Source organism: Perissodus microlepis, chromosome 9 (genome assembly GCF_051167445.1).
Source record: "Perissodus microlepis isolate ML-2025 ecotype Zambia chromosome 9, ASM5116744v1, whole genome shotgun sequence".
Taxonomy (NCBI): domain Eukaryota; kingdom Metazoa; phylum Chordata; class Actinopteri; order Cichliformes; family Cichlidae; genus Perissodus; species Perissodus microlepis.
Window position 1 is genome coordinate 3,788,476 of NC_140469.1, and position 21,768 is coordinate 3,810,243.

Below are 21,768 nucleotides of genomic sequence, written 5' to 3' on the forward strand. Positions count from 1 at the left end.
TCCATGTCGCCAGACCGGTAACCAGGTGAATATTTCCTACTCATTCCTCAGAAACACCTCAAACGTGGCATGCGTGCCAACTGTAATCACTGGAATAGACATGCAACACCATACACACACTACCTTATCATCATAAAGTCTATGTGGCTATTACACTATGCATGAAGCCTTTTCTACACTGGTATTACATATACAGAGAATCTTTTAAACACAGTAAGAAGGATCTTTTACATGGTAGAGTGAATTGTGCCCAACACAGTTAAGACAAAGATGAAGCCTCAACATGAAGGCATTTGTCCCTCAGCTCAGTTTTAGCGTTAAATCTGTTTGTTTGTTTTAGATTTATTCCTTTGTTTTTGTATCCAGACATCACAAGCAGGGAGTAGCTCTAACAGAGGAACTGATTATATGCCCTTGTTACGACCCGGCTCAAAAGCCGCAACATAAAAAAGGAGACGAATACCAGAGTGTAGGTGAGCAGAGGTTTTATCTTAAAATGGAATACCAGGTTGGCTAAAATGGCTGGTGCCACCAAGACAAAGACAAGTGAGCTCTCTGGAAAGCTTGCCTCAATTAGCACCAGCTGAAAACATTGAGGAGGTTAGGGGCTGCAGAGGGACGTAACAGCCCTTAAGCATACCCTGCTTTACTATGTGCATTTAAAAAAAAAGTTTTACAAAAACACATTAAATCAGAGAACAGGATTGGCTTCATTTTTAAAGTAGCATTAAAGTATTGATATATCATGAATTGCTCCCTTTTCATTGGAGTCAGGTGTCAACATGGCTGTCATATTGTTCAGGGAGCCAAACCCTCTGAAGTATATGTCTATGGAGACAAAGGTCTGCACACAAATACATGTAATCCTGATTCATGTTTATATAGAAATGTGTCAGAGCACATAGTTAGATCCTCAGAGCAGGATTCTAGCAGATGTATTACACAAAGTGACCTTAAGTAACTAAAAGTAACTTTAGAATTCAATTAAATTTGAAATGAGGTAGCCAGATATTTGACATGGTTTAGGGACTGCATTGTGAACAATACAAAATGTGAATAAGCAGTAACCATTGTTTCAATAGGAGATTATAAATGAGGTGATGTCAATCAGCACTGTTCTGTCCTTAAGCTTCTACATGATCTGGAATAGAACAGGCATAACTATGCTGTGACCCTGTGATTTGTGCACAAGCTCCACTGATCGCAGTACGTGTCTCAGGATGTCCTGTGGCACAGTCTCTATCTTTAATATGTCCCTCAGGAGACTCATACAGAGATTTAATGTGGTGTCCCAGTTGACAGCATCCACTCAGCTCTAAGTCACTTTCCTTTTTCCAAACTGATCCCATTTTGAGCGAGCTGCTCAGCTTGCTTGGCAGTGATGTACTGTGTCAACTCTAATGGAACATGCTGGCTCATCCAGCAGACTTTCCATACTGCAGTCCAGCACTGCGCTGTATGAGACACAATTTTGAATCAAAACTGAATGTTTAATATGGCTTCCTGTCTGTAGAAGCAGACTCTGTTGTCTACATAAAGGTGTGCAATTCTCTGTTAACAGATAATTGTGTTTTAAAATGAAGCCTTATTAAACTAGAGCAGAAGCAGAGTAAGAAACCATTAGTAACAATTAAAGGTTGAACTAACGGCTAAAAAGTCAGGCGAACAGAGGTTGACCTGAATGTAACGGTTTTAACGTCCAAGTCAATCAACAAAACAGGCTACAGAACATATACAATGGCAAGTAATAAACTATGGATGTAAACAAAACAGCAAACAATAGAAGAAGGATAGAAGCAAATGACATGAGCGAACACATGTAACTAACAGTAACTTCCAGGCCATGGCTAGCTGCTCACAAAAATCCACAGCTTCCATGAATAACGCTTTTAAACAGATTCAACTAACTGTGGAGGAACTGAAGAAGTAGTAGACAGGAAAGGAAGTCAAGATGAAAAACCGGTGGAGGACCCAAGAGCAAAGAGCCTACAATACACAGTTAAAAACACTGAAAAGAACTGAGGGCTGTAACAAACACTGGCAAGTTAGCACAATGACACTGGAAGATCTGCCATTGTGATTATCTACCACTAGACGGATACTGCTACAGAATAACCAATCTGCTTGATGAACTGTTCTTGTTCATCAAGATGAGGGTCAGGATTGTTAGCTAATGGCACCAGCGCAAGAGCGAATGTTGTAAGCACTGTGTGAAGAAGTAGAAACATACCCCTACATTCACTTGAATTTCACACCTAACCTGGTGTCTAATGTTCTGTTGCCTAGCGCTTTAACAGTGACACTGTTCATGTCTATAAAACTGATAATTATTTCCTGGCAACAGAAAAAGAAAAAAAATTGAATTAAGGTGTTTGTAAGAATCTTCTTATTGCAGATGTTCATCAGGGGAAACAAAGACTTTAGATGCTACTGGAAAACTTTGGACCCTTCTACTCTCTACAGAGGTTCAAGAGGTTGCCCAGGAATGGTGGCACTAGTTTTTGGACAATTGATTTGTCAGTCGGCAGTGGTTTCATACCTATAGATCTGTAGATCTATCACATGGCAGTTTACACCTGTGAGAAATAAACCAACTTTGTAGTACAGAAACCAAAGTTACGTGGATAAGACAGTACAGGCCTCAGGACAGGAGCCCAGTTCATCAGTCACATTAAAGTGGGACGATTAGCCTGCCTGACCAGGCAAGATTGCTAATTTTGGCTTGATTCTAATCAATTAACAAAAAACTGAGATTAAGGTAATTAATCTGGCTGCTGTCTATTTGCCAGCTCCTTAACATTCACTGTTTTATAACCACTTACTTTAAATACAGTGGACAGCCCAGTGAACCTGCTCTGTATGACCTTGTAGGGCTCAATGGCCTCATGTCGAGACGCTTCAGCTCCTCCTTCGTTGTGGATTTGTGGTGCTGAAATGAAAAGAGCATTTTTTTGGCTTGAGGTGAATGTTGTTGTGATTTGGAGCTGTACAAATAAAATAGAATAGAATTGCCTTTTTTTTGTGAGACTCAACCTCTGTATGCTGTCAATCAGAGATGAACCCAACCATGGTGGTGTTATCGGTAGACTTGATGATGACGTTGGTTGGCTGGGTTGGTTTACAGTCATAAGTGTACAGGGTGTACAGAAGGGGGCTGAGAACGCCTCCCTGCGGGGATCTGGTGCTGAGTGAGAGTGGGGGAGAGAGGTGGGGCTGACTGAGTGAGGCCGGTTGGTTAGGAAGTCTTTGATCCAGGAGCAGGTGGCAGCGGGATCTGAAGGTGGTCCAGTTTGGTGGTGAGGATGTCTGGGTTTATAGTGTTGAACACTGAGCTGTAGTCCACGAAGAGCATCCACATTTAGCTCTTCCTGTTCTCCAGATGGCTCAGCACTCTGTGAAGGGTGATGGTGGCATCCTCCATGGACCGAGTTGCTCTGTGAGCAAACTGGTGGGGGTCAAGGGAGGGGGGTGGACAGTCTGTCAGAGTTGGGGGGGCTCTGGCCTGGTAGTTGGTGAAATGCAGAAGGCAGCTGTGAGCTCAGCCTAAATCTTTAACATACAACTCTGAAAGATGTTGACAGACAAGGAGGGCTGAATTATGTGAAATTTAGAGTCAAGGATTTGTGGGATTCTTATTTAAAAATACATGAACCGCAGCCCTCATGGCTGATAAGTATAAGCCTATGAGAATGGATGGATGAATGACCCAGAGCAACTTTACTCTCTACTCTAAAATACAGTACATTCAGTATATACAGTACTCTATATATACCTCGATGGCGTTGTTTTCCTTTGAACTTGGGTTCTATGAGCTATTTCTGCTGTGATAAAACATGTAATTATTTACATGATACCCACATTACCCCACATCCACCTCCCGTCCATCCTGTGCAATCCCACTGGCATCTTTCCTCTGCCTGCGCCTGTAAATGATTCACTCGTTCTCCATTTAATCCTCCTCATTTATCTCTCTGCACACAGATTTCCACAGCCAACTCTTTTTTTCCTGGTTTTCATTTTCCTGCATTTGCCACTTCATTTTATCCCATGCAGTCAGATCCATTTTACATTGTTCTGCTTTCATTTCTTGAGTGAATATGTTTTTCCTTCTGTCCTTCCCACAAAAGAACTATCAGGGACACACAAGAACACAGTGAGTGAAACAGATCGGAAAAACAGCAGCCAACATGATCAGCACTTTAGTCATTGTCTGAGACACTGGCAAGGGTAGCAGAGTAAAGCAGATAGAATGTAATGTAGCAGCCACAACACACGCACACACACACACACACACTAATCCAATCAAACTTTAGTGTCACCCCTTCAGGTTTCATTTCATCATGTCCAACTGGACTTGCAGGAAAAAGGAAGTTCTAGCCTGGAGCTTCCAATCACCTAAACACACATGGATATACGGAGACTTGGCTAAGATATTAAGAGAAGGAAAACCCAAAAAATGTAAAATCTGCTGCTGAGAGAGAAGAGGGAGAATTCAATAAAATTTTCAATTTTATTTATATAGCGCCAAATCACAACAAAAGTCGCCTCAAGGCGCTTCATAGATACAGAGAAAAACCCAACAATCATATGACCCCCTATGAGCAAGCACTTTGGCGACAGTGGGAAGGAAAAACTCTCTTTTAACAGGAAGAAACCTCCGGCAGAACCAGGCTCAGGGAGGGGCGGGGCCATCTGCTGCGACCGGTTGGGGTGAGAGAAGGAAGACAGGATAAAGACATGCTGCGGAAGAGAGACAGAGGTTAATAACAGATATGATTCAGTGCAGAGAGGTCTTTTAAACACATACTGAGTGAGAAAGGTGACTGGAAAGGAAAAACTCAACGCATCATGGGAATCCCCGGCAGCCTACGTCTATTGCAGCATAACTAAGGGAGGATTCAGGGTCACCTGGTCCAGCCCTAACTATATGCTTTAGCAAAAAGGAAAGTTTTAAGCCTAATCTTGAAAGTAGAGATAGTGTCTGTCTCCTGGAAGCTGGTTCCACAGAAGAGGGGCCTGAAAACTGAAGGCTCTGCCTCCCATTCTACTTTTAAATACTCTAGGAACAACAAGTAAGCCTGCAGAGCGAGAGCGAAGTGCTCTAATAGGGTGATATGGTACTACAAGGTCATTAAGATAAGATGGGGCCTGATTATTTAAGACCTTGTATGTGAGAAGCAGGATTTTGAATTCGTGAATAAGTGTATATGGATGGTACTTTACAAGAACACAGCACTGAGCAAAAACTACTGTTCCTACATCGTATCCTGTAGTCTCAGAACGTAAATGACCTTGTAAATAAATGTTAAACAGTAAATAAAAAGTAAAATGTTTATTTATGCTATTTAAACAGTGAAATTAACTTTTTTCGTAGGTAATAGTTTTATCATTTTTCATTAAGGGCTGGTTTTAATGCTTGTATGAAAATCTTTTGGAGTCAAGGACTGGCTAACGTGTAGAGTCCATGGACATCAGCAAGTGTTATTTCCTTTCTTGACATGTTCTGCCAGCACGCTCCAAAGAAACACACCCTTGTTTGCTGCTAGTTTTGACTTCAGTGACTTAAAAGCATGCTGTGGTTGTTAAGATCATGTGAATGACTTAAAGGCCATTAAAGAGAGCATTTCTTTGCTAACATATACCTAAAAAAGCCTGCCCTTTTCTGGATGCTCCAAAACTGATCAGAAATGCAAAGTTTGCAAAGGAAATCCAGCAAACCAAAGCAAAGTCTAATTTGCCCTTCCTCCTCTTGAGCATAAACAGTGTTCGCCATTTGTTGTAAAGCCTCTGTGTTTCATGAAAGCATCACTTGATTATAGACTGAGTAATTGTTGTGATGGGTGTGAATAGAACAGCTGGTTATGAAACTACTTGTTAGTCAATTGTCTGTAACCTTTGAGCCTCTGAAAATCTCCAAATATGTATAAAAATAGCTTATTTCCTAAATATTTCATGCTGTACTTTTGTTAAGACCTTTAAATTAAAAACCTGCACGTCTGTCACATTTAAATTATCCCTCAGAAAAGTACACATAGCTAAGGATAGTTAACCTTGGGGTTACATTTTGTCGAAATATTACCTGTAGGGACAGTAAATGCTAAAATAATTACTAAAGCCAGTGCTGGTCTTACTTAAGCACAAACATTTCAGAATCCAAAGAAATATTGTTGTGTAAATGGCCTGTATTTGTATAGCGCTTTACTAGTCCCTATGGACCCCAAAGCGCTTTACACATCCAGTCATCCACCCATTCGCACACTGGTGATGGCAGCTCCATTGTAGCCACAGCCACCCTGGGGCGCACTGACAGAGGCGAGGCTGCCGGACACTGGCGTCACCGGGCCCTCTGACTACCACCAGTAGGCAGTGGGTGAAGTCTCTTGCCCAAGGACACAACGACCGAGACTGTCCAAGCCGGGGCTCGAACCGGCAACCTTCCAATTACAAGGCGAAATCTCAACTCTTGAGCCACGATTGCGCCGTTACTGCTTCTATGTTAAAGAAGGAGTCTTTAACTTTAATTTAAAAAAGAAAGGTACTTTTAATGACAGGTTTAGTTGTTGTGTATATCACCAGAATCTTCTTTTGATGTTCTGATACCCTTTGATGAGGCGGCTTCAGGGCAATCCATACTTTAGACTGACATTAAGAACCTATGGAATTGGGCTGTTGGCAAAAACGAAGGTTTTCCTAATTCAGAAGTCCCTCACTGCAGCAGCTGGCTTCGCAGCTTAGCAAAGTTGTACTACAATATTTGACAGATTTTCGAGCGCCGTGCACATAAAATCGTTTCGAGGTCAGTAAACACAACCAGAGTTCATACATAAGGCACACGGGATTATAAGGGGCACTGTCGATTTTCAGAAAAATCAAAGGATTGATTTTAAGTGTGCCGTATTTTCCAAACAACACGGTAATAACGACGGCCCGCTAGCATGCTCTACCAAAAATAGTGCTTTGTTGTGTATCTGAGGGACGAAAGCTAAACCAGTTCCACACCACTGAAGTTGCAGCATTTTTACAAACTAATTCTGGTTCATCCGTTTCATTCAACGATCCGCTTTCGCCCTTCTCATTCTGTGTCACCGCCATGCTTTTTCCACCATGTGCGTATGAAAACAAAGGCACTGCGCATGCGCGTTTTACCCATATTCTATTGCGATATTTCATTTTCTTGTCATTGCCCAACGTTATACCGGTATTACCGTGAACAGTGTGATATAGCCCAGCCCTAATTCCTTAGTATTAGACTAAGACCATTCTCTTTGCAATGACAGGCCCTAGGTACACAATGCACTTTCCACACTGCAATAACTGCTTATGAATTGCTTGAGGGACTCAACAAAGATCATCTGCCTCATCTTCAAAACACCCAGATCCTGATGAAGTATATCATCAGAACAAGGCTGATCCATGGATGTCCCATTCCACAGCATCCAAATGATAAAGCCCCAGTGCCAGACACCACTGTGATCACCCAGAGGTCCTATGTGCATTCCCCAACAGGGCAAAGCCTCAGGACAATATTAGGCTGGTGGTTTTAATGTGCCTGTTGATGCCCATTACTTCCCCACCATAATAATTTCAAGGAGTGTTAACCTTAAATGAAGACGCGGACATAAGACAGGATTTACAACAACTCTGAAATGCAGGTGAAGACAGAGACAAGGAAAAGAGGTCTTTGTATTGACATTTGAATAAAATGTATAAATGCAGAAGGGAAGTCCCATCATGGGTTTGTTGTTGTTGTTGTTGTTGTTGTTTTGTTTTTTGATAAAAACCAACTAACAGGTTTGTGCCAGTACTAATTTAAGCATTTAACGTTTTTGGTGCCAGAAATTCTGAAGCTTGTCTCAAAGAGCTTTAAGCTGCAATCAGTATTTCCCTCTAAAATCTATCTTGGTAAGAGTGAATAAAAAGCTTTGGAGGATTTGGACAGTTCCAAGCTCTGAAGAACTGTACAAGAAGCTTGGACAGTCATCAGAACCCCAAAAGAGAAAGATGGGAGACAGGGAATTGGATTCTATCAAATAAATAAAGTACAAATAACACTGAGGAAGAAAAATAAACCCCAAATTAGGCACGCTAAGCTACCAGGAAATGTTTTAATCCAGGACGAGTTACATGGTTGTGATTCCTGAGCCTTACTGTATGTGCAGAGTTTCTTTTAATGATTATCTGCTGAAGAGGGAGCACTTTAACCCTCCCACATATTTGCAGAAATTTGAACTCTAGCAATCACATCTCCAGCATTCATTTGAGATAAGTCGTTTTTAGTAACCTGGGGAGAACTTAAAATAGCATACAAGTAGAAACACTTTAATACCACCGTTAGTTCATTTCATTCATTAGTTTATTCTAACAATATCAAAATGTAATCATAGTTTCTTAGTATAGTAGTTGTGGAACCATAACGATGGCTGTATTGCTTAATTCCAATAACTATAATATTTAATTACAAATGCAAAAAGTGATTTTAGTTTGAATAAGTCTCGCCTGTGTGAAATGTGGCAGAACGCACATTGTATTTTATGAATAAATAATGAAGTTGTTGCTGTTGTGTCACATGCATAAATGATATACGTTGGGGGTATGTATACGGTTGTTGGTGTTCTGCTCATACCCTTCATTCTGCAGGCACTCCATTTACTTTACTTTGCCTCATGCTATGTTTGAATAGCAAATATAAAAACCCAACATGTTTTCACAGTTATCTTGGTGAGTCATGAGGATTGATGTGCTGGCACTGACTCTGGTCTGGTCTCTTCAAGGGTTGCCAGATATGTGTTGGTTTTAGGTGTATGGATTAGGGCAGTTTGAGTTAGTGCGAGCAAAGAATTAAAGAATTGGCACATTTAAGCACAAAACAGTGCTGGTTTAGATTCAACACTCAGACCCAAGTCAGTCTACAGAATATGGACATTTCTGGCATCTCATTTAATAATATATTCTTGTATGCCAAATTTGGATGATCGAGTTTTTTGCCTGCTTTTTTTTCCCTTTTTTTAAGTTTTATAGTAATTCACGTTGCCTGTTAGTGCTTTAAACACTGAATGCTGTAAATGATCGCCTGTGTTACATATCACACATCCAACAAAACACACTTATTAAAGAAATTGCTCTGTCCTCTGTTGTTTCTCCAGAGGTTTAACTTTGTGTCCCTACCCACTGATGTCCTGGAGATTGAGGTGAAGGATAAGTTTGCCAAGAGCAGACCAATCATCAAGCGTTTCCTGGGGAAGCTCTCGGTCCCGGTCCAGAGACTGCTGGAAAAACATGCCATTGGGTAAAACACATTTATGAGGATTTTCCCTGTTTAAATAAATGCAGCATGGCTGTCATCAGCTCAGGGGTTTGCTTGTGCTCAATGGTTCAATCTGTAGAGCTGTAAAAGTTCTCCTACATAAACTGGCCCACACAGGCTGTCCGTGAGGTAAATGATGTGGGTGGTTATAGCTGCTTTAAAAGCCATGTAACAGTCTGATTTTAGCTACTATGTTATTTTTACTTTTTTTTTTTTACTGTATGTTTTTACCGAGTTTCTCCCTTCTCTCTCATTTACATACCCTTTCTAACTGTCGTCTGTCTCTGTGTTGTCCCCAGGGATCGAGTAGTAAGTTATTCCTTAGGTCGCAGGTTGCCTACAGATCATGTCTGTGGCCAGCTGCAGTTCCGCTTTGAGCTGACCTCCTCCATTCACCCAGGTACACCAGGCTTAATGCTATGTAGTAGTAGTATGGACAGTTTACCTTGAATTAGTAGCTGTAGATTATGTAAGAGACTGAAAAGGACTTGGATATGCTGCAAGATTTATTTTATCTCTATAATACATTTTATAATATAAGATTTTAAACTGCTACTAATGTAATGGCACAACCATTGTACCCAGTTGCTGCCTTCAAATGGAACTTATACCGGCGGTTAATGTTAAAGTAACATCCATCAAATGTTCCACTCAGGCGGTTGTTGGCTAACTAAATGATGGTTTAACCGTACTATAGCAACTTTTGAACTATGTGTGGTGACCCTTCAGTTACAGACATGCATTTTTAATTTCTCTTTGATATTTGGGCTGATTGGGTCCTGATGAATATAAAAACAAACAATTACCAGATGAGGATATTTGTTTAAAACAATTCAATAGAACAGTAGCAGCATAATGTCCTTATAAGTAGATATCAGGCCCTTGTAGAGCAAAATTGAGTATTTTGGTCTAAATAACCCAAAATGTGATGTCTTCATATGTAGGGATGGGTATCGTTTAGGTTTTATCCGATACCGGTGCCAAACCGGTACTTTTGAAACGGTGCCGGTGCTTAAACGGTGCTCAAACCGGTGCTTAAAGAATGGAGAACACAAAATTGGTCCAAAAACCTCTCATGTTCAGCTGTTTTTTTGTAAAAAGATAACAATGTTAGCCTTTTCTGCAGCTATGGGGCATATATGGCATCACTCTTGGCTGGAAGCAGTGCTTAAACAATGGAAAAAAACACAAACTTTGTCTAAAAACCTCTCATGTTTAGCTGTTTTCCACTTTTTCTTTGGTCATTTTAGCCTTTTTGGCCAGGGTGAAGGGAGTATCTGCCATTAAACAAGAAGACAGCCGCATGTAGCTATGATGATGTTTGCTAGTTCACCTTACATGCATTAATGTAATAACGTGGTTAGCCTACTCAACGTAAATTACACACGAACAACATTAAGCTACTCACCCAAAGAAGAACAGCTGCTACTGCCATCATCATCCATCATCATTTCTGCTACACTGGCAGGGCTAGGGGCCAGGACTCTCCTCTTCGGGTTCTTGGGGGATGTTGCTAACTCCGGGTCCGATAACAGGCACCACACCCGCAGTAGATGCGCTCGGTGTGAGGTCTCGCAGCAAGCTATCAAATACGGCGCATTTCTCGGCTTTTAAAAAAACGCTATGCGTCGGCAGGTGTTTCATCAGATTCGAGGTGTTACCTCCTTTGACAGTATCACAGTATCACCTTAAAGCACTTGTTGCAGGCTGCTGAGTTTGCATATTTTGCTGTGAAGTACAGCCAGACTTTTGACCGCTTCGCCTTGTGCATTTTTAATCTGTAGCTCTGCTCTAAAAGAACGTACGTACCTGGACCTGCCTACTATCCTTGGAAACGTAAAATGATTGGCTAGAATCTAAAGTGTATTACAGCTCAGGAAAAAAAAGCACAGAAATAAAGCACCGAAATGTGCGCTGCTTTTCGGTCTGGTTACTACCGTTATGGCACCGGATACCGGTACCCATCCCTATTCATATGTGGACGCCAGGTTCTAGGAGGTTAAAAAACATTAAGCATAACAATTGATCGGGGAAGCTGGACACTTTGGAAAAGAAAAAAGTACAAGACACTTTGTTGCTTCAAACTTTCTGTGCAAGCAGTGATTTTACATGCAAGTACAGAACAGTCATTATCTTTAACGTATGTATGATGTGTTGATTTTTTTCAGATCACACTGGGTAAAAATAACTGCTCTCTCCCTCCTTTCAAGGGAATGGCACCTGTTTGACATTTATCACTGTGTCTCCAGGTCGTTGCCGTTACTGTAGAGGGCGCTGTGTTAGTTCCATAAACTGACTGTTAAAGAGAATAGCTCCCATCATGTTACTCAGTCCTTTTTTTACTCTTTTGACCACTACATTTGGAGAAGGTTGAGTGCTAAATTAAAGTTAATGATAGCAAGCTTGGTTAACATACTGCATCCATGGACATCCACACACCATATGGTTGAATCACACAGACACACACTGTTCATGCGGGAGCTGTACCGCACAGTCTGTCATGTTATTTGTCAGATGATTCAGTAAAAAATACTGCAAAAGGCACCAGCAGCTCAAAGTTTAGTCTCTAATTAGCAGGTAAATCTTTGCTCTGTATCAGAGGCCACACACCCAATATTTCTCTGAAAAATTAGTGATTTCACTTAAATTTCACTTAACTGCACACCGGAACTGAAGACAAAGCTCAGTTTGAAGGCAGCAACTTGAAAATGAAACTTATGAAACAGTGATGAAAGCGTGTACCTTTCTTTCTTAGACGATGAGGAGGTTTCCTTAGTCATAGAGGCGGCCTGTCCTGAGGGTGGACACGCAGCAGATGTCAACCATGCTGCTGATGCTCCCGATGATGACACACTGAGTGTGGGCCCTGACATGCCTGATCTTCCCTTGGATGCTCCTCCTGACCCTGAGACTTTACCTGAAGCAGCCTCCGCACCCAAGGAGGTCCAACCCGCTGAGAAGGAGCAGGGTGAAGCGACGTCACAGGAGGAGCAAGGAAGTGTGGAAGAGGAGACCACGGTGAGAGAGGAACCCTTGACTCCTGAGCCTCAGGTGGAGCAGGCGGAGGGAGAATCTGCTGAGCAGCAGCAGGAGGGAGGAGAGGAGGGGCAGCAGGAGAAAGGAGAGGTGGAGCAGGGAGAGGAGACTGCAGCCCAAGCCGAGGAGGAGGTTACAGCAGAAGGAAGAGAGGCTGTGGATGAAGCACAGTCAGAGCCACACTCTGACTGTGCCGTAGCAGAAATGACTCACGATGAGGCCACTGCTGTGGAGGCTCCCCCCGAGGAAAACACTGCACCCCAGGAGGCTCCTGTAGGCCCAGCTGAAGGGACCCCGCAGGAGGTTGGAGAGGGAGGGGAAAGAAGCTGTGCCCCCTGCTCCTGCCAGTCTCTCTTGTCGAACTACAACTCCAATGCTCATTCACGCCGGAAAACCCGCCCCTGCTCCCTCCCGGTGTCAGAGCTGGAGACGGTGATTGCCTCGGCCTGTGGCGAGCCTGAGACGCCACGATCCCACTACATCCGGATTCACCACCTCCTTCACAGTCTTCCCTCGGCCCAGCACAGACCGCCCAGCCAGGAGGAAGAGCAAAGTGGGGAAGGAGTGAATACAGACAGCACTCTGGAGATAAACACCACATCACCAACACATAAAACCTCCAAAGAGCAGGAGGGGCAGGAGGATGATGAAGAAGAGGATACATCACAGTCACCCTCTCAGGTAGGGGCAGTAATGGGCTGGTTAGACACTTGCTAACAAACAGAAGATGTTGTGGAGTCATTCTTACTATGTGGTGTATGCAGTGGAGCTTCTTAAGCTGGAGTTCCCCCAAGAAGTGTTGGCAGTACACCTGTTTAGCATATATAGCATGTAAGCTAGCTTTTCTCGATCTTCTGTGCTCATACTGTCTCTTTGGTTTAGTGTTAGCTATAAACCAAAATGATCCAAATTAAATTGTTTGAACTGAATTTGAATAGCGTGCTGTTTATGAGACAGGGAATTGCCCGGTAGCACTGAGATCAGCTGATGTGCTGGGATTGCTCACACGATGCATGAGCAGATTTATTTTAGAAAGCTGTGGCAGCATAAATCCTGTTCTCATTCTGCACTTTAACATACTGAAGGGCTGACCCACTCATTCACTCTGATTCACCTCTGCTGAATAGTAATAAAAGATCTGTGTCTTTAAACTCGTGCAGGTTCTGGGGTGTCCGGGCCCCTGCTGTCGGCGCTCGCTGCCCCGCAGCCTCTCCATTGAGCGCCTCTCTGAGCTGAATCAACTTCTGGAAGGTGAAGGATTTGGAGGAGGCCACACAGCAGTCAGGAGGATCTCTCCTTCCTGTCCAGAAAGCGAGGAGGGGGATTCCAGCAATGGAGGAGGAAGGAGGGCTGGCGGCAGCGCCCACAGAGCTCCAGGTGAAAGCGAGTGCGAGTTTTGTGACACCTCCTGCTACAGCACTTCGTGCTACAGCACCTCCTGTTACAGCACATCATGCTACAGCAACTCCGGCTATGAGGGGAGGGGGCGGTTTTGCAGCCACACCCGCCTGTCTTCGGTGGAGAGTAACCGGCTCTCCAGCAGCACTGTGTTCTCCTCCCAGGAAGAGGAAGATGAGGAGAGCGCCTTTGAGTCAGTACCTGATGGCAATCACGGCCCTGACGGACAAGAGCAAGGCGGGGCAGAGAGGAGGACGGGCAGATGGAAGGAGACCAGGAGCGGAGAGCAGGGGGATCCAGCTGTAGCGGGGCCCAGTGATCAGAACAGCATCGGTGAGATTGTCTCAGAATAACTCTATCAGCTCCAGCTTTCAAATTAGACTAGAACACTAGGCAAGCAACACATTCAGCTTCGCAGGAAGTTACCTTACCGGCCATATATAAAGTGAAGCTTTTCCCCCAATGCCTACTATGTTGGCCTATTCTTATAGAGACAAACACGCTAGCTCACGCTTCTCTAAAGCTTTCTTGTCTCCTTGTCTGGCATGAGGAGAAAATTGACTTTCTTTTTTGTTGTTTGGCCATTTCTAGAATGAAATTGAACCCACAATGATTAATTTCCAAGACACTCAACTAGATGTTTTTTATGATTCTTCTCCTTCTTTAGTCAGTACGATGACTTTTAGCTGTTCTAACACTGGTGTGTGGGTCCCTCCCATGGCTCCAAAAATGCTCTGACATATGGGGAAGTGGAAATCCAGGGGATGTCCTGTTGAGTGTGTGGAATGATGGAGAGAATCATTTGAGATCTGTGAGTGTTGAGATGGGTCTCTGTGGATTGTGCTTGCTCAGGCTCGTGTGCAGAGGTTCAGTCAGCTCAGCAGCTTAGGTTCAGCCGTGTCATGTTCTTGAAGCATTGTTCTTCTGGGGGTCATAGCTGTCATTGGGGGGAGTTGTTTTCATGGAGGGGTGCCTCAATGTTCAAGTGAAGCCCAAATGAATACATGTTCCTACTAATATTCGTTTTAGCCAATTTAATGTAACTTTTTATCTACCAGGTTTTCACAGAATGCTTCTGTTTACCTTCTGGAAGATTCAGGTTCTGCTTGTTAATGGCCCTCACTTTACTTTCTCAGAAAGGAAAATTCTGAAGTGACAAATTATTTAAGTATAAGCTGTAAACGTATATATTTAAGTATAAACTTACTGACCGTGTTTGACTGGATTTTTTTTTACTATGTTGGTCATTTTTGTATATTTGTATTTTTTACATGATGTTGCCTGTAGAGAGTGAAAGCTGGATACACACACTGTTTTGCAGAACCCTGTAAGACTTCCTTTTACTAAAATGTAAAATGTTTTCAAACCCTCTGCAGAGTTTGATAGCTGTATAGTTTTCTTCTTTCTGCTTGTTACGATTATATTCTTGCACACAAAGATTGTTTTTTCCCCCCATTTTGGATTTGAATGCTCTTGGCTTGAATCTGCTTTTATCACTTCTCTGATATTTAATTTGGTTGTGTGATTATGGGAAACCTTTAAGTGTGTTTGGGTTTTTAAGACTTGGACCAGTAATTGGTTATTTATGCAATTTTCAGAGCTTGATGAAACCATGGGTTTCTCCATCCAGATCTGAATTTCTGTCAAGTGTGGGTGCTGTGTCGAGTTTGTGTGAATGATCTACAAAAACATATATGGGAAGATTTTGTGTGTGGGTGTTCAGCCTCCGCTAGCATGATGGAAACTGAGCAGAAGACCAAATAAACAAGAAAGTGAATGAGTAGTGCTGTGACAAGAGTGGAGTTTCCTCGGTTGCCTCTATTAGAGTGACTGTAACTAGCTAATCATAAGGTTTGATCCCTAGCTCCTTCGGTCTGCATGCCAAGGTGTCGGGCAGCTTAGGATAGAGCATTCATTGTGTGTGTGACTGGATGAATGAGGCATGTAGTATTTGTGATTTGAGTGCTTAAATTGGGCAGACAAGCAATATTTAAACATAAGTCCATTTGCCATTTATTCTTGGACCAAGTTGTTGGAGTTTGTGTTGGCCTTGTGGGTGTGTGTTGGACTGCTTACCTGTTATAACAGATGGTTTGTTACCCCGAACCATCTGGACAGTTGTCCTTGGTAACTCTTTGGAAAAGGACAGGCAGGTGAGTAAATGAACCATGTGTCATTCACAGGCTCTTACTTTCTATCACACTTTTAGAATAACCACATCCACAACAATCATGCCCCTGCACGTCCACAGCAGCTATCTGTGGGTGAACTGTGGGGCTGTGTGGGCAAAGCAAACCCACAGGTGTCCCGTTTTGGCCCCAATTGGAGGCAGTCCAGCTTCAAAAACCATGTGGACCCCTTGTAGGCTAGCCCATGTGGCTCCCACAGCAGTTTTACCCTTTTGAATTCCTGCGAGGGAATCCTCTGTGGTTTAGCCCATGCAGGGCCAATGTTAGTTTTACCTGCAAGGTCCCCATCATGGATTGTTGGGTCATTGAACCATAGGACCACATAAAAGATTGAAGTCGCCACTGTAGTATCCCCTGGTAGTTTGTGATGCCATGTTATTGTAAAATATGTTGATATTTTGAAACTGGATGTGATGGAGAGGAACACTGCAAGCCTATACAGGGGTTAAAATGGAATTTGGCAGGTGGAGGAACACTAATATCCAGTGTAGCAGTACAGAATGGGGGAAAAACAACAACTTTGAAATAAGACATAAAATCTGCATTGTAAGCTCCAGCAGATTTATTTTCCTTACATATGGGGATAAGCTGAACTGTGCTGCTGCTGCTCTTAGGTTTACTGGTCTTTGTGGGTTTAACTGAATTCTATAACATTTAACCAAACAGATCAGCTTGAATTCAAATTTATGTCTGCTACCCTTGATTTAACATTGACCATGAACACCACAGGCTGCTTTGACAAGGCCATTGTAGTACATTACTGTTAACTTTATTACCACACTTCAAACTAATACTTTTAACTGGCAATAAACTACATTAAACTGTCATGTACTCTCATTTAACCTTTCAATAACACAAAATTATATTACTTAAATTTGTTTTTTCATATTTTTAAAGATTTGAAAAACAATTTTAACTATGCCAGTCCTTAACTTTGAAAATTTCGTTCTCTCTCTCTTACATGTGATCACTGATTACTGTCCTTGGCACACTTTAACTTCTGGGAAATCCAGCCTCTGTACCTTTAACTCCCAAGCGTATTGTGTTTCAAACTGCACAAAAAGTTTGTGTTTTGTGGTATTTGTTGAGATTTGTGAAGCAATTATAAACATTACTTCATATGTGCTCACTCACTTCTGTAATGCTAGTCACCTCTGTGGTGAATTTCCATGATTAAAACTTTACTGCCATCTACCAGCATGAACATCAGCAGGAAGAAATGCCAGACCTCTGTCTTTATTGAACTGCTCGATTTGATTACTCATTAATTGAAGTTGCCAGAATGTTGTTTCGGATTGTCCTGGTTTACTTTAACTTGTGTGCTTTTGGAACTTTGGACTAGCTTCGCTATTAAAATCTGCTTTTCCACTATAGAAACCTTATAGCCTGTAACTGGAGCTTTCTATAATCTCAGCCTATGAGAACCTTTATGGCAAAGGTGATCGGTCCAGCTTTGCCTTCCAACTATATTTTACAAGAGGTAATGATATACATTGGCCATCTCCACCCTAAAGCCCAAGCACTGAAGCCTTAAATCATCTCACCTCTCTTTTTTAATGTATATATATTAGTGCTGTCAGCATTAATCTCGTTAAAGTGACGTTAATGCCATAACTGCATTAATGCGGCAAATCTCAATTAACAAGTTACACACAGTGATGCATATTATGGCCTTCCGTCACAGTCCTACCACAACAGTGATGTTTCTGTGTTTTGCAATGTATGTACAGCCAGTGTGTACTCATGTTAAAGACATTTGATGCCTGCTGCATCTGTGCTTCTGCCTAGGTGATAAATGTTTCTTTTTTAGTGGAAGGAAAGCTTCCTCATTAATGTGATAGCATTTTATGGATTACATTTCAGTCAGGCTGACTCCAGCTAATCCTATCACAATCCCATCTCAAAGCATGCTATGTCTGTTTGCACTTCGCATTAACACACATTTTCCTTCATCCAGACCACATACTCAGTCACCATTTTACCATTTTACTAGCTGATGGAAAAGCTGTTAGAGACTATTTCAAAACAGTCTGCAAGTAACAGTAACTATATATATATGTAAATGGAGACAGCGTTTATTGTTGGTGGGGCAATTAGCAGAAAGACTAACTTCTAGCTCTTGTTATTGATGCTGGTGGTAGAGTAGTTCAAAAAGAGATTAAAGGAATGTGGTTGGCAGATGGGCATGATTTGTTTATGTGTCTGCAGGGCATGAAAAATGTTCCAAGAAATATTTTCATTTTTTAGATACTCTTGTCTACCAATTTCATTATAAATAAAAATGATTTAGATTATAATCTCAGAAGTTGACATAAACGCAACATGAATGTCATGGTAATTTGGGACACTGATGTCTTGGAACTTTTTCTAGGGTGTAATGACTGTAAGCATACACCTTTAATCACAAAGAAAAATTGGGTATAAAAGTTTACATTTATTTAGGATTTTCTTCAGTCCACACAAGGCCAATGGTTAACACAAAGGCTCAAATATGTAGATACACTCAAATCTTTTAATAAGTGTGGCTGAAGGTTCTAACGTGTCTTTTAACTAAACCTCCTAGATCTCCTTAGTGACAGACTACAGTTGGTAGTTTCTCTTTGCCAGCAAAAGGATTTATTTGACAGCATTTACTGACCAATACTCATAACATTTGAAAATTTGTGCTCAGTTCATGCCAGGCAAGAAACCAATTTAAATAAACAGTATCAATTCTGCCAAGACGAATGGTCAAATATCCAGTGAGAATTATTCCAGGAGCTTGTTTTGAGATGCAACTTGTACAGATTTATTTACACTTAATTCTTGAGTTGCTAAAGACCTATGCTGTACAGTCATTTCACCTTCCTATTATTAAAACCCAAAATTAACATGACATTCATGCTCATCGGTATAAGCACCTTTATGACCCCAACTGTATATTAAGCTAATGTAAAACTAGCAAGATAAAGACAAGTATCAGGTTCTCAAATTTAACAACAGGAAATGTTCTAATTCAAAAGCAAAATGAATTGATTATTAAAATTGTTGAGAATAAATATTATTTTTTAACCTTTCATTGGTAAAATGACACATTGGTATTTCAGCTCTCACTGATTTTTCTTAAACCTTATTGATTTGATAAACAGTTACAGTAGCATTAGCCAAATGTATGCTAACATTACATGTCATTAACTCTATGACATCTATATATGAAACATTGGGCATGTCTGTCTACAACCTCAGTGTTCACATATCTAACTAACAACACATGGGGATTCCACATCTATGTGGGCAAAGTCCAGCTTATTCCCAGTCTTATAGTTGGTACAGAATATCCTTGGCCCTATGGTAATTCACCCCGTGCTGTTTCTCTAATGTCCTGTAGGCTCAAGCTTCTCCCCTCCTGTTGGCCATCTTCCAGTCCTGCGACCCAGCCATGACCTAAACCATTTTCCTGCTGCCACTGACCAAGCCTTACCTCCAAGTAAGAACCAACAGCTCCCAGTCTTACTCTGGAGTCTCATGCTAACACTCTGAGTGTTTGTGCTGTGTGTGCATGCCGCCACATTTATTTGCTTTCCAAATACATTCCTTCTCCTCTGTGTTTCTTATCATTGTCTCGTCTCTCCTTACGTACTCATCGAGCTTTGAACATACAGCTTCATACTGCTCTCTGCTTCATGGTACATGGTTGGAGATTTACTCTGAGTAGGATTGTTGGATGGCTCGCTGGCCTATACTGATAGGCTGTCAGAAAGCCTAAAGTCAACCGAGCCATTACATCATCACTGAGAGTCCCCAATCACTGTTTCCCCTGCAAGAACCATTTTTCTCACACAGTACTGTAAAAGTACTGTATTTGTAAAAGAGAAACTGCTGCTGAGTTTTTTCCAATTGTAATGTTTTTGTGCTTACAGCATCACAAAACTTTTTTGTTTCATTCATCCATCCATTCTGCTTGGTCTGATAAATATCCCTACAAGCCAGAAAAAAGCAGCATGTAAATATGGAGTGAACTGAAAGCCTACATAAAAATGTGAGGAGTAATTAGTAATAAGGATTGTTTGGGAATGTTTTCCTGAGGACTATAATAATGTCAAATTTGCAATTTGCGCCACTGGTTTTTCCAGTGCTGTAGACTCTTTTTGGACCACAGTTGACTTCCAATCAGTTGTCATGACGTCCTGCTCATCTGTGCACTGCTCACAGAGCTCACAGAATCTTTTATCTTTGAAAATCAGACATGACCATGAGTTAAAAGTATTTTATTTTGTAATTCATAAAAGCCACACTCTAGTTTCAATATTAATTCCTTCTTGATGTTTAGTATGTGGATTCAAGAAGCTTTCTGCAGACAGGCTGGATGTAGTGGTCTTACAACACATACAGTCAAGTACTATGTTTATAATATATCTTTTCTTTTGAAGAGAACAGGTGAGTGATTATTAGATCACTAAAATCTGATCCAGACCACCTAGAGCCCAGAATAGAACGAGACGGTTAAACTAGATTAGAGATACTAATTCCCTAAACACAGTCAGGACAGCTAATAAAGGCTGCTCAAGAGTGTTTGTGCGCGTGGGCAGGCAGAGCAGTCATGAAAAACAACACAGGTTTTTTTTGTCCTTTGGGAGCATTCTTCATCTTCCTCCTACTCCCAAAGCAGTTAGACAGAGCTGAGGAAAGCTGCAGTGGTACTAGTCCGACACGTTCACATTATCGCTATTAAAGGGCTAAACAAATCCCGGATGTGGCACTACAAGACTGATACTGCTGTCTATCCGGTCGTTAAGTCTGACGTCACTAGCCGTGTCTGGGCCTAAACTCTGCTGCAGGTCCATATATCAAACGATCACTATGGCATTACTGAGAGTTGAAAAACTGTCTAAATTTTTCATCTTTAATAAAATGATCAGCGTTCTGCTCTACCAGGTGTAACGATTGAGTTTAACATCCAGCCATCCATGAAAACGGAATTTATGACATTTAACGGAGTTAGAAGTTAGCAGGAAGTTAGTAAGTAAGTAAGTAAGTAAAGTAAAATTTATTTATATAGCACATTTCACAGATAAAAATCACAAAGTGCTTTACAATAAGATCAGACATACAAGTTAAAATTAATTAAAAGCCCGTTTGTATAAAAATGTCTTCAGCTGCTTTTTAAAGGAGTCAGTAGAGTCTAGACAGCGTAAAGACAACGGCAGAGAGTTCCACAGCCTAGGTGCCAGTGCCTGAAAAGCCCGATCCCCACGTGTTTTAAACCTAGTACGTGGGACCACCAGTAGCCTCTGACTTGAAGACCTAAGTGCTCGGGATGAAGCATGAGGTTTCAGCAGGTCAGAGATATACTGGGGAGCTTCACCGTGCAGAGCTCTAAAAGTTACAACTAAAATTTTAAAATGAACCCTAAAATTTACAGGCAACCAATGAAGAGAAGCCAAAACTGGAGTAATGTGTGACCTCTTGTTTGTACCAGTTAAAAGTCTTGCCGCTGCATTCTGTACAGACTGAAGGCGATCCAGAGCTGATTTCTTGAGACACGTAAAAAGACCGTTACAATAATCCAAACGAGAAGAGATAAAAGCATGAATAATCATCTCAAGTTCTGCCTTTGACACCAGTAGTCTGAGTTTTGAAATGTTTCTTAGATGATAAAAACAGTTCCGGACAAGTTGTTTAGAGTGTTTCTCAAGAGACATTGAACTGTCAAATATAACACCTAAGTTTCTGAGACTCGACTGAAATGAAGGGTCTAAAAAACTGATATGCTGCCTAATTTCTGAGAGCATGTGATCAGGTGCAATAATCAAAGTTTCTGTTTTATCTGCATTTAACTGAAGGAAATTGTCATTTAACCAT

General features: G+C 41.6%; 1 protein-coding gene across 3 annotated transcripts in view; it reads left to right on the plus strand.

Annotated features, from left to right (window-relative positions):
- hecw1a (HECT, C2 and WW domain containing E3 ubiquitin protein ligase 1a) overlaps positions 1-21,768 on the plus strand; it is a 103,149-nt gene that overhangs the window by 53,311 nt on the left and 28,070 nt on the right. For 2 of the 3 annotated variants that reach the window (XM_084938751.1, XM_084938750.1), the window contains 5 exons: positions 9,144-9,286; positions 9,604-9,704; positions 12,060-13,021; positions 13,501-14,071; positions 19,295-19,393. In XM_084938751.1, the coding sequence (XP_084794877.1) occupies positions 9,144-9,286; positions 9,604-9,704; positions 12,060-13,021; positions 13,501-14,071; positions 19,295-19,393 (1,876 nt within the window). The remainder of the gene's footprint in view (positions 1-9,143; positions 9,287-9,603; positions 9,705-12,059; positions 13,022-13,500; positions 14,072-19,294; positions 19,394-21,768) is intronic. The other variant, XM_084938752.1, reaches the window with a different exon arrangement.